The sequence below is a fragment of the Carassius gibelio genome, chromosome A10 (assembly GCF_023724105.1).
Source record: "Carassius gibelio isolate Cgi1373 ecotype wild population from Czech Republic chromosome A10, carGib1.2-hapl.c, whole genome shotgun sequence".
NCBI classification, from domain to species: Eukaryota; Metazoa; Chordata; class Actinopteri; order Cypriniformes; family Cyprinidae; genus Carassius; species Carassius gibelio.
In genome coordinates this window covers 20,984,170-20,998,268 of record NC_068380.1, presented here as the reverse complement: position 1 = coordinate 20,998,268, position 14,099 = coordinate 20,984,170, and the positions used below count along the sequence as shown (strand labels likewise).

The window sequence follows — 14,099 nt, the reverse complement described above, 5'->3', positions numbered from 1 at the left end:
TATAATGAGCTATTGTATATTACACTATTGTAAAAATAATAATAATAAATTATGGTTTCGCCATAGTGTTGGCATTCTGTTAATCAAAACACAAAACATTATTTACCCCGTTTATATCTGCAAGTTGTTCATTACACATTTTCCCTGTGTGTTAACATCAGTAATTATTTTAGTCTAATATCTGACTTGACTCTTGTTAATGTATTTTGCCCCGCCCCCAAACATATGATTCGACTATTAGCGAATATCGGCAAGATTTTAGAATTCCGATTTGACTATGAAAATCCTTAGTCGGGGACACCCCTAGAGATTTGTGTATGCACAATTTTCTGCTGACTGGGCATTACAAGGGAATTTTGTGCAGGTTTTGGCAAATGCATGGCTTTGTAAATCTGAAAACTTTTATACATGCACAAAATGTAGCTTATCTTAACATTTAAGATAAAATCTACGTAAAGTTTTATACATGAGGCCCGAGTCTCATGCCCAAAGGCATATATTAATAAGATTAAACAGAAAACTAACATATTGATTATATATATATATATATATATATATATATATATATATATATATATTTAAAGTTTCTTCTAAACATTTGAATCTTAGCTTAATTTAGTGATGTTGTGACGATAGAAATGACTCAAGTTAATTTTAATGGAGGTTCTTAACCAGGGGAGCTCAGTAAACTTACAAGGGAGCCTTAGGATGACTTGTTCTTATGTGTATGAATGAATGATTGAATGAATAACTTGATATATGAGTAAGCCAAATGCACTTTTTTTATACATTATATGAATATATTATTCATAACTATTTTTCTAGTTATGCCAAGATCTAAAATATTTTATCAGGTATAAACGGATATATATATATATATATATATATATATATATATAGGGAACCAATGCCCTAAGTACAGAACCCCGCACATGACATACAGGGAAAAATATAAGGCTAAATCAAGTGCATGATTTACTAATTCGTTCCCTCGATTTGCTAAATCCGATACACAATAGTAAATCGTGCGCACAATTAATTTTTTCTCGTCACGTGTGGGGCTCGGTACCTAATGCAACAGTGTTTGCATTGTTAGTGGAAATTAACATTCATATGCTGTAAACTCATACTATTATCCTCAAACATATTTCCCATATTTCCATAGTTCCCTATAGAACGGTCTCTCCTGTTCCGATGCTGACACTTTTGGAGAAACTCCTGTTTACTGCGTTACTGAAACCTGATTTCTTCACATTTGTGTAGCTGCCTAAATCAATGGTGCTCTAAGACTGATTGCTATATAAGGTGGCTTAGAGTGCCATTTCATAAGAATTTTCACCTTCAGCAAAGGGATTCTCTCTTCGCTGACTGCCAATGTCCACAACGAAGGAAGAAGCTCAGCCTGTAGAAGAGCCCTGGCAGTGGAAGATCAGAAGTTGGCACTGAATGGAATGGAATTGCGAGAACAGAGCAGGGAGGACCAACCTTCTTTAAGGAAAGATATCCTCAAGCAAAGACTGGCGAGACTCATTTTCTCAAAGTGAGAGCATGATGTCCCTAAAGCATGGCTCACTGTGTGATTTTTTTTTTAAAAGTCCTTCAGGATTGTACTTGTCAAACTGTATGAATATGGTGATCATGTCACAGTGTGGGATCTCAGTTTTCATTAATGTCAGACTGTAATGAAGGCTATCATTAATCCAAAATCATTAATGACCAAATCGTAGCCAAAATTGCAGTGTGAACTGGGCTTAAGGCAGTGGAGGATCTCTGCTTAAATTCGTCGGCCCTAGAAGATCCCACCCATGGTCTCCTGTTCCTCCCGTCAAACACCCTTCCCCATTCCTGCCTGCAGTTTCCTGCAAAAACTCACCAAAAACGTGACACAAATCCCTCCACTTCTGCTGCTTTAACCACCCACTGATTCCGCTAAAGACCGAGGTTACAGCAAGCTCCCCCGATTGCTGCCCACCTGAGCCCACCATTGGCCCTTAGATTAAAAGCCCTTGCAGTGCACCCATTTAAGCCCTGCAGGATGACATTGGCCTTGCCCAAAAGGGCTCATGCAGTGGCCGGCCAAGCTGGCTTATGGCTGCATACGATGGCAGTGCTCTTCTCTGAAGCATGAACGAGACGGCCAGGACCTTTACACCTTCAAGAAGCGGTGCAAAGTGATTGACCTGGCTCTGCTTGCCACCAAGACAATGGCACAGGTAATTGGCAATGCTATGGCCAATTTAGGGGTGCTGGAATGCCACATTTGGCTGAATCTTACAGGGATCAGTAGAGCTGCAAGTTTCTATCAGGCATTCAACTGGGACTGTCCTTTAGGAGGAATGTGGTTGCATCCAATTTGGGTTGGAGCGCTCTGTTCGAAGGCAACTCCGCGTTATGCTCCTGGTCAAGCATGCATATCAACTGCTACAAGATGATGGGATGATGGATCTTTGGGAGGGCAGAGGAGGACCTCTCTGCCTCAGAAGACAACTCTTAATGCCCAATTTATTTCTCAAATCAGCGAGAAGCCCTGGACCACAATTGGCCCAGCACCTGCCTGTACGCCTTGCCCCCATTGACCATCAGATGGGTAAAGGAAGACAAATTCTCAGTCGTCCTGGTGACCCCACTCAGTAGGAATCAGACATGGTACCCAGAGTTGATTCAGCTGCCATCAGCAACCCCCTGGCCAATACCACTAAGAAAGGACCTTCTCTTGAAAGTGAAGGACATGATTTCGTACCCAGTCAAGAGATGTGGCCCCCTTTAAGCCCATCAATGGGATGCTGTAAAGCTCTCAAGGTCTAGAAAACAATTAAATCAAACTTGCATTGTTTTTGAGAAAACAACTGTCAGCTTCCATCTTTATTTTTAGTAATTTACTGTGTGGAGAAATACTGATCCATGGTACAGAAATATTGTCACAAGAAATATTGAATGTGAAATTTTAGCGAGAATACATTTTTAATACCAAGTCGACTAGCAAACAATTGCTTTATTTACCTTGATCTGGCAAGGTACATGAGCAAAACAAGCTTCTTATATACTTTGGCGTTAAGACAAAATTGTCAAGAAAAACAACCTGCAAACTGTCACATTTAACAACAGAACTGATTAATACGGTACAACTGTAGGAAAAGACTTTCAGATAAAGCCTCACAAAACTCAATACGCTCTTAGCAAAGTGTTAATCTGATAACACAAAACAAATCCACTAATCAAGATGTGCTCAAATCAAAACGGGTGACACAAAAATCAGGTCATTCAAACCAAACTGCTAAAAGGTATCATGTCTTGATTTATACTGTCTTTCAGATCAAACCTACAGTTTTCATAATGTGACTTTTTTTTTTTTTGCTTTACCGCAAAGCTACCTTAATCAACATTTAGCCATTTGGATAAATGAATAAACTCAAATATAAAAATTAAATCAACATAATAGAACATAAGGTGTAAGTAGTTATTCCCATTCCTCATCATCTGCAGCCGCTGCTGGGCTTGGGGTGGATGCTTGTGGTGGCTCACTTGTCTTGAAGGATCCCCCCTAAATGCAAAAGTCATGGAGACATGCATCAAATTACAACAAATTAAGTTCAAAATGGGGTTTCAGGCAGTCAAATGAGAAGTGATATGCCATACCTTTCGAGTGTCTGTAGACGCAAACACTTTTCCACGAGGGTTGAACCCTGTTGTCCCATGAGCACTGAAAGCAATTTCCTCCAGCCATTTGGGAACCTCCTGTTGAGCCTGGGAGATTACAATTTATGGGAGTTTTATTAAGATCCTCGTATAATGGACAATCTGCAACATTTATCAATAAACATTCCATTCGATTTTATTTTTGAGCACATTAAATATGGTAAACCAATGTTTTTTGTGGAAAGTCAAGCAAACACATTTGAACATTGACCAAATTTAATGTGCTGTTTTCACATTGCTCAATATTTCTATGGATAAAAATCCAACTTATATCTGTTCTTCATATAAAGTGATTTTATAATAAACATGAAAATACAAACCCCAGACAGAACTTTGACCAGAGAGCGAGCTAATGGAGTGTCTGACTCCGGGTTAAAAAAGGACACGGCCCGACCGATGTTCCCGCAGCGTCCAGTTCTCCCGATGCGATGGACGTATTCATCGATGCTGCTGGGCAGGTCGAAATTGACAACATGCTGTACCTGCTCGATGTCCAGGCCTCTGGCAGCAACAGACGTGGCCACCAGCACCGGACACTGGCCTAAGCGAAAATCACTTAAAGCCTTTTCTCGCTCTCGCTGTTCCCGATCACTATTCAGAGAAAAAATCTATTCAATTAAAAGCTTTTGGACAGGGAGTATTTGTAACAACAACAACAACAACAACAACAAGCACCTATAACTTGGGCTGGGTATTGCTAAAAAAAATAAAAAAAAAAAATAAAAACCTTATTGATACCTTGATGGTTCATGAATGAACTTTTTTGATACCAATTTTATAAACCTATTTTAAATCAAGATTACATTTTCTCGCAGCTTAGGAAAATAAAAAATTTAATTTTAAAAAATTTGAATATTCTCTCAAAGATCAATCAAAAAAAGATAAAAAAAAAAAAAAAACTGAAATGTTCAACCTCTGTGAGGTTCAGGTCAGGCGAGTTGTCTGGCCAATCAAGCCCAGTAATATCATGGTCATCTAACCACATTGTGGAAGTGGTTTGGCTCGGTGGGCAGGTGCTTAAGTCCTGCTGCAAATTTAAATCAGTTTCTCCATAAAGTTTGTCAGCAGATGGAAGCATAAAGTGCGCCAAAATCTCCTGGTAAACGGCTGCATTGACTGGACGTGTGACTGGAGTAATGATGCTAAAAATTCAGCTTTGAAAGTCAGCTTTTTTGTTCCTAATAAACGTTTTAGCTGCACTTGCAAGTGAATCTCAAATTATTTTGTGGGATAATATATTCTAAATACGTTTATTTTGCACCGGTATGTCCATCATATGACAAGTTCCCTGCAGCGGGTGATGAATAAACTTGCATTACACTTTCATAAAAATGGTCCCGATTATGACTGTATTTGATTTGTATATGATTTTCATGAGATTCAGCCTAATTTTATAATGGGTGATTACATGAGAAATGCTAATAACATTTCAGCAGTGTCACTAGTAGTTTAACTACATTTCCCAGTAGCGTGGTGGTAGCGTTACGGTTTTCCCCCAATCAAAGCTGTGTCTTGGCATTTGTCTATTTCCATTTTAATATATTTTACAATTTATAAAAAAAATTAAAAAAAAAAAAACACCGGTAGAATAGAAAAAGAACAAGCTAATGTTAAAGGCATTTTTTGCTTTTGTTAATTGTATAATAAAATAAAAAAGTTGGAAAATTTGTTGAATAAACAACTAAACTGAACTATTATGCCTGTCTATCTGCTTGACTGACAGTTTGTATGATGTTATTTTTTTTAATAGCTTTAATGTATTAAACTACTTTTGCCATGTTGCTGTAACTTAGCTTGCTATCTGGTTAAAGCAACAAAAAAAAAAAAAAAAAAAAAAAAAAAATTCTGGAGGTGGGGTGGGGCAGGGCAGCACATGCAAGTCATGCAGTGACGGTGGCAACTTTAACATTTGAAAGGATACTATGGCAAAGTTATTGCTTTATTCAAACTGATTTTCATTTTCATGAATACATGGTTTACCTGAAAAATGAAAAGCTGTATCATACACTTGGAAAAATTATGTGCTATAATCACTGCTTATCGGCACTAGAGGAGTGACATTACACAACTCACGAGATGAGACAAAATACAGATACTTGGTTCACTAGAACATGACAATATTTTAACTAGGGCTGGGACTTTAACGCGTTAATTGAGATTAATTAATTACACAAAAAATAACGCGTTAACTAAGATTAATTAATTACAGAAAAAAAAAATTCCCGCATTTTTAATAACTTATTTTTGCACCGCGGAACGTTTCTCACTGGATTTGTTTCGGCGGACCGATTATACTGAAGCACCAACTAGCGTTCGCTTCTCATATCACTGCAGCACATCGAGCCTCAAGTATCACCTCAACGCAAAACATAGCAGCTAGCGTGGACTTTACACTTTATGTTGATTGTGCGATTAATTTTGATTAATTAATTACAAAGCCTTTTTTATCGAGTCCCGGCCCTAATTTTAACACTTTTTAAGAAATGTTCAAATGACAAAATGTGTCTTTTAATTGCATAAAAGTAACAATGCAGTTGTATTTAGAAATACTGTAACTAGTCTAGGGCTGTAATTATAATCATTGTTTTGGTAATTTAGTAATCTAAGGTCTGTTTGTGTTACTAAAAAATATCAGATTACTAAGTGAAAACCAGGCTTTAGTTTGACTATTTTATATATAAACTAACAATGAGGCAATAATAACTGGTCTTGCAAACGTACAAATCTAGTGAGAATGCACAGTTTTCCCAGATTAACTTTTTTTTTGAACGCAATTCAAATTTACGGCATAATCAGAGGAAGTGTTTCACCTCTTTCATACATACAGTCTTTACTGGTAAATTACAGGTAAGTTACCATCAATAGATCATGTGTGAACAGGACAGTTCAAAAATCCCGGTAAATGTGTTCTGGCAATCATATAGTTTTTATGGAGATTACATTATTACTCTGAGCTGTTTACAAAGATCTGCTGCTTTTCTATGTAAATATGCGCTAGATGGTCATAATCATTGCTCCTCGCAGCTTTTGTTGCGCTTCTCCATTCATCAGGGTTGCGACTCTATAATTGGATACTATTAGGTGCGTCTCGTGTTTATAAGAGCAAAATATTCTGACTGGCTAGTAATGTTAGTTTGGTTGAGAGTGAAAGTTGCTCCTCTCATACCACTGGTAGGAGAACTCATGGACTCAAAAGTGATGTTTGTTTTGTTTTCTTTCTCAAAGTAATTTTTTTTCCACAGCCAAACACTGCACGCCGGAGATCCGCATGGTGACGTAGAACTTTAAGCCTTGTGCTATATTTCACAGGGCTATAGCTTAAATGTAGTGAAGGTTCATTTAACAGAGTAACTGAACTACATTTTCCAAGAAGCTTGCCCAACACTGCATTTCAACAACATTATTTGGCCAAAGCACACATTAGAACGCAATAGGAAGTTATTACACTCAAACGGTGGTTTAAAGTGAGTTGAGTAAAAGCGTAGTACACATTTTTATAAATTGTCTTGCATAGCATGATGCTAGTTTGCATGCATTTGCCTTGACGTCTTGCCAGAGCTAATCTATGAAAAAGGTTTAATTTTTTCCCAACTTCTGTTTTTCCCCCATTTAAGTCTTCTGGACTTTATGGTTAAACTGACATTAGCAAATCAAAAATGTGTCAATGTGTAATTAAAATCATGAAACTTATACAATGCCCTATGAAATATTTTTTCCTTCACCTTCTGTTTTATTGCTACCAATCTCTGTTTATCCATGTCTAATTATTTGAATGCATAAAAACAATTAAAATCTATTTTTTGAATCTGAATGACTCCACTGCAATGAAATGTTTTCCCCCCTCAGAAATTGTGTTTTGTATAAAACAAATTCTGAGTATCAAATGAAGGCATTAAAAATTTATTCTTTTCATGTTTTAAATCAAATAAATATTAAATAAAACTTATAACAAAAATATTTTATATTAACATTAAACCATTAAAGAAATATTGTCTAACTATTTCTTAAAAAAAAAAAAAAAAAGGCAATTTTTTTGTAATAGTAGTTGTAGTTGTAGTAGTATGTACATTCTACTGAACAACAGCAATATTTTTCAGGCATAATAATTCAAGTTAAACCAAACTTTTATTTTGATGGGTTGCCGTGAATACCTTTACATTTGTGTGTGCATATGATATGAGGATAGTTTCTCTCAAATTAATCTGTCAAATGCTCATGAATTGACTGAGCAGTTCTAGAGATTGTGTTCATGTCATGTATTGAGGCGGCAGATGCTGAAATCACCGCGAGGGTCACACGTGCGTCAGTATGCGTGTAGTAAACGAAATGGAGTGTCTGCACATTTCATTCACACAGGGACACACAGAACATGCAGGATCCATATTCTTTTTGTTACTTAATATTTACAGATACTAATCCATACCACGTTTTGATTTAATTGTAATGACCTTTTAAATGAATTCACCCAAACTTTGACAAATTCTTTGACATTCTGCGTTGAACCATAAATTCCATTTTTATGACTGGATTCCGCGATTCTCTCCGCATCACAGAAATCATAGGGTCCCAACTGAGCACTGCTCACTGACTTTAAGATTAACCCTTCAGGGATCAAGCTTTGGTACAAAGCGACAACAGTTTTTCTTATAAAATTTAAAATCTCATTAAAAATGATCAAACTCAATACCCAGCCCTATCTATAACTGATTAATATTGAGCTCAGAATTTACAACGCTACGGAGACTGCTTTGTTTTTCTTCAACATTATATCATCATGAACACATTATTACAGAAAGAAATAGAGAAAGGGACAGGAGTGAGGAAAAAAATAAAGTACCCATGGATGCTTGTAGTAGAGACCTTTTCCTGACAGAGAAATGTTGCTATGAAATCAGCACTTCTTTTGGTTTCAACAAAGACCATTGTGCGTTCATTCCCTGTAATTGCAAACAAAGTGCCATTAAATTGACCAATTAGCTAATAACATGAACCTCAAAGCTGTCAACATAAAGTTGTTTACAACCCATTTTCATTTTAAAACGCATCTAAAATATTTGTGTGAAACTAAAATACAATTTATAAAACACACAGGAACCTGTGCAATTAATACGTTTATATTTTTATCAATTTACATTTATTTAAATTGATTCCAAACCATTCAAAGAGACACATAGTAGAAAAAATTCAAATATAAAGTATAAATTTAATCCATCAGTTCCTTAAAAGGTAATCAATTTGCTTTAGACTTATGAAAGCAACGTGGTTATGCTTCAGTAAGTGAATGGGATTTGGAAATTCATCAAGCCCTCAATATTAAATCATTTAATGTGTATGATTGTGAATGCACCTGTAGACTTGAGCACTTCAAGCAGCTGGTCTCTCTTTGAGTATTGGTCCACCTGAATGATAGTTTGCTCCACATCACTGCATGCTCCACCAACCACACCAACAGCAAGGAAAATGTAGTCCACCTTCAAAAAATCTGCTGCCATCCTATCATACAACACATGATTCATATCTCACTCCTGAAGCCATGAAAGCATCACTGAATAGAGACTTGCAAAACACATTTTCAAAATCTTGTCATTAACTTGTAGCTAGATTGTTCAACGAAACACACACAAACACAGCACACTATGGAGCCCTCAGAACCGTTTTCGGTCATGCGTCAGTGCAAAGTAAGTTGCCCTTTAAAGTGTGTCAGACCTTTGAATATCTTCAGGGTAGGTGGCACTGAACATGAGGGTTTGTCGATCCTCTTTAGGAGGCATTCCTGGAGATCCCACCAGCTTTCGCATATCTGGCTCAAAGCCCATGTCCAGCATTCGGTCTGCTTCATCCAGAACCAAATACCGCAGCTTACTCAGACCAACCTGACAGAGAAAAAGTTAAATAAATAATAAATATTATGAATATTATTATTAGTAGTGGTAGTAGTAGTAGTAGAAGCCACATTATATATTTATTAAATAAGCGGCGGGGAAGATTTGGATAAAATAAAGTTACCTTTCCACGACCAATAATGTCAAGCAATCTTCCTGGGGTCCCACACAAGACATTGCAGCCCTTTAACACTTCTCGAATAGTGTATCCGGTATTTATACCACCATAAACCACCACAGGACGCACACAGGTCCTACACAAGATTCAAAACCAATTGTTATTTTTTAAACCTGGAAGCTGCCAGTAATACAGAATGAATGAGTGAACGGATTCAAAAAACTGATTCATAAACCTGTTTTTACTGAAGCTGGAGTTTTCCACCAAAACAAAAGCTTAAAGGTGCAGTATGTAATATTAACTGCTAGTTGAAATGGGTACGGCAGGCAAAATTCAAAGTAGCCTTATTCAAAGTGATATCTCTTGCAAGTGTAGAAATTAGGACAAATGTGCTGTAATTTTCTGTAATTTTCAAAAAAATACACCTATATTCATTTTCATTTATTTTAGAGTGCAATTGTTTTACAATATATGGCTATAAGTATAATATATAATAAGGACTATAAGTCACTTTTTTTCATAGTTTGGCTGGTCCTGCGACTTAAAGTAAGGTGCGACCTATTTATCAAAATTAATTTGACATGAACCGAGAGAAATGAACCAAGAGAAAACATTACCGTCTCCAGCCACGAGAGGGCGCTCTAATGCTGCTCAGTGCTCCTGTAGTCTACACTGAAGACACAGAGCGCCCTCTCGTGGCTGGAGACAGTAATGTTTTCTAAAATGCGATTTATAGTCCAGTGCGACTTATGTTTTTTCCCTCATCATGACGTATTTTTGGACTTATGCGATTTATACTCGGGTGCGACTTATAGGCCGAAAAATACGGTAAATATAAGTCGCATCAGTCAGACATGCAATCTGGTTTACCGTATTTTTCGGACTATAAGCCACACCTGAGTTTAAGTCGCATCAGTCCAAAATACGTCATGAGAAAAAAAATAAGTTGCACTGCACTATAAGTCGCATTTATTTAGAACCAAGAGAAAACATTACCATCTAAAATGCGAAAATTCTAAAATGGGATTCAAGTCTCCATGTCCAGATTTTGGCAAAGACTATGAGACGTTATTGTGCAATGCATGAGAAAAACTTGTATGAAATATTCCTGCTGATGGCCACATTTCTTTTGTTGAGTAAGATTGTGCTTAAATTGGTCTGTTTTCATACATCGTAAAAAAGTAATTCAAATAAAGTCTAATTTTATAATTACTTTTGCTTTGTAGTTCAGTGTTTCCAGATTTTTGGTTTTAGAAAACTATAAAATAAAACAAACACTAGACCATCTATAAAATCAATGAAAAGTCAAAAATGTGTACCCATATGCAAACTTCCTGGCCTCCAGATAGATCTGATTGATGAGCTCTCTGGTGGGGGCCACGATTATAGCCTCGGGCTCCTGCACCTCGCTGAACTTGCTGGCTGCCACACCATCAGCCATCAGCCGCTGAAGGATGGGCAGCAGGAAGGCCGCCTGAGTGAGCAGACGATTACATGAGTGATAATGACCAACACAGATAAACTACATCAAAAACACAAATTAAAGGTCTTGGCATTTAACGAAAACAGCATGTCACAGAGGGTTGCTCTTACAGTTTTTCCTGATCCGGTCTGAGCACAAGCCATTAGATCTCGTCCAGCAGAAATAATGGGAATCCCATGTTTCTGGACGGGAGTAGGCTTCACATATCCAGACTTCGTTACATTCTTTCTCAGTGATTCACAAAGTCCTGCTTCATCAAAAGTCTGTATGAGAGAGAGCGAGCATTAGGAACTTAATTAAATTTTGTAGTACTGTGTCATTTAGCAGCTATTTTGGCCTATTTCCAAAGCTTTTAAATGTACCATGTACACAAAAAAGCTAATGGAACTATGAGTCTGTGTGTAGGCACAATAAACAGGGTTACTGCAGGGTTTAATCAGTCAAATTTAAGACTTTAAGACCTTTTTATGACATTACAATTTAAATTTATGACCTACACGAATTACGATAAATAATTTTCAAAAGTCTTTTTTTTTTTTTTTAATTATTGACTTTCATTGTAAGTAACAAGTTTTATTATTAAAAAGAGTTATTCTATTATTTCTTAAGATTAAGAAACTGAAGCCTTCGCCTTCTTTTTCTTGAGTATCAAGAACACAGGAACACTTAATTGTAACATTGTAAATGAACAATTATTTTATGGCATTACTTTCCAAAATAACAAGTGTTATTGGTGTTTAGTCACAGTATTAAACACCCACAGGACATAGCTGGGGTCAGCGGGGACCCGGTGAAGGTGGTACCAGTGGGCCTGTTTGAAATTGTTTGATTTGTATGTACGTTCATTTTTATTTATTTATGCTATTTACACAATGTTTACGTTTTTTTCAAGTTTGTAGGTGTCAAGGTACAGAAACTGAATAATTAAATGTAAAATAGCACTGGATAGTCTTCAATGTAAAAATGAAATGTACAATCAAATCAGACACCTTGAACATTTCTCACATTATTAGTTTATTTGCTATTGCTTCTAAAATGGTTATAAAATATGACACAAACTTAGTTAAACTCTGTCGGAACAAATTTGTCTTGATAACGTCATAACTTTGATAGAAATCTACGTAATCAACCAAAACTACAGACAACTGTTATTATGACTTTACACAACTATCAATACTTTGTTGACCAATTACCAAGCAATGCTTCATTTTGTTCAGACTGTGGTGTGAAAAGCTTTCATTAGCAATTCAGAAAAAAAAACACACAAGCAATGCATGGTGCTTTATAAGGTGCTGGATAATTTTTGTTCCCAATTTTATATATAGATAGATAAAACATTTACACTAAGTAGACATCCAAAACGCCGCTTTTACCGCCACTCCTCCCGCCGCGGCAGCAGTATAAAGTGCATTTGCAACCTTTGACCGCTGAGGGGCGCTTTAACCACAAGTTATCAAACAAGCGTAAACAAAGCACATTTTTGCTAATAGACGTCAGTTTTGACTCGCTGATGTGTTAGATTTTATGGCTTTAGTCAGGGAAAATGAAAGAAAAACACTGTAGTTACAATATTTAATATTTAATATCCACAGACGAAAGTTTGGTACTTATGAAGTTATGTGCATTTTTAGAACGAATTCAAGCAGGGTAAAAGTCAAGCCTGTGCCTGAACATGTGATTATATTTTCTCTAATCTACATGGTATTAAACCATATTTAAGATTTGACACATTTAAAAGGTGTGCAGTATTATTTATATTATATTAATTATGCGTTATATTATTCAAAATAAATTGTGGTTAACTTTGCATCGGAGCATTAAAAGTGGTAGCCTATTTTAGGGTGGTTGGCTACATGGATTAATATGCAAAATGTCAATATTTTCATATATTATGCCTATATTTTAATTTATATTTTCAATATAAATATATTTTTTCCTTTAATAAAACAACTTGCATTTTTGTTATTCGTTATGTGTCCTTTAACTTATTGGGGGAAAAAACATTTGTCTGTAAACGAGAGAGAGAGAGAGAGCCAAACAAGTCCAAACACCAGAAATGTTATGCATTTTATGAATAATGAAATGTTATAAAAAGTATGAATTTTATTTATTCACATGCAGTCAGTGTTAATTTTGACACGAAATTTTAATTTAGTTTTAGTCTTAGTCTTTTGACTATAATTCTTTTTAGTTTTAGTCAAGTTTTAGTCATCTGATTTGTTTTAATTTTAGTCTTATTTTAGTCGACTAAAATTGCTTGGTATTTTAGTCGACTAAAATAAGACTAAAATCAATAACAGATTTACTAGACAATTTTTTACAGCTGGTATAGGAAACAAACTTAACCAAAATATATAAAACACAAATTCAACTGTATTTCAACACAACTGTGTCTTTATTTCGATTCAAAAGCTTTTATGCAGCTACAAACACTGTCATGATAATGTAAACAATAACTAGCTGCCAATTGACCATCAATAAAAGAAAAATAACGTTAGGTCCAGGACCTTAAAGCTTACAGCTGAGCTGAACAATAAGTGCATACATTTAAAGTAAATATTTAATAAGTTGGCAGCTAGGTGGATAAAAAAAGTAACAAGATTTTATAAGGTATTCATTTGTCTAGCAATATTGTATGTTTTAAATACTACAATATTGCTAGATTTGTATGTATAATGATAGGATGTGAACATTCATGTTTCACATGACTAATATAGAAATATTTGTGATATTGTCAACAAGTAGAAAATTATAAAATATACTAAACATTAGTATTAATCAAATGTATTTATCATGATATTACGTCTTAGTAGTGTGCTCTCATCTAACTTGAAGAAGGGGCTATTTTACAGTACTTTTCAGTTCGTAATATTTAATGCTACAACATCTACGCACTGCACTATTCCAATTTTGCTTAGCT

The 14,099-nt window shown here is 35.7% G+C and overlaps 1 protein-coding gene across 2 annotated transcripts in view; it reads right to left on the bottom strand.

Moving 5' to 3' along the window:
* Positions 1 to 2,828: 2,828 nt before the first annotated feature.
* Positions 2,829 to 14,099, bottom strand: part of LOC128021549 (probable ATP-dependent RNA helicase DDX4) — a 39,747-nt gene continuing 28,476 nt past the window's right edge. For both annotated transcript variants that reach the window (XM_052608836.1, XM_052608837.1), the window contains exons 16-24: positions 11,290 to 11,442; positions 11,016 to 11,170; positions 9,703 to 9,832; positions 9,403 to 9,569; positions 9,044 to 9,189; positions 8,534 to 8,633; positions 4,017 to 4,287; positions 3,637 to 3,744; positions 2,829 to 3,541 (exon numbers count right to left, since the gene is read on the bottom strand). In XM_052608836.1, the coding sequence (XP_052464796.1) occupies positions 3,458 to 3,541; positions 3,637 to 3,744; positions 4,017 to 4,287; positions 8,534 to 8,633; positions 9,044 to 9,189; positions 9,403 to 9,569; positions 9,703 to 9,832; positions 11,016 to 11,170; positions 11,290 to 11,442 (1,314 nt within the window). In that variant the 3' untranslated portion in view covers positions 2,829 to 3,457. The remainder of the gene's footprint in view (positions 3,542 to 3,636; positions 3,745 to 4,016; positions 4,288 to 8,533; positions 8,634 to 9,043; positions 9,190 to 9,402; positions 9,570 to 9,702; positions 9,833 to 11,015; positions 11,171 to 11,289; positions 11,443 to 14,099) is intronic.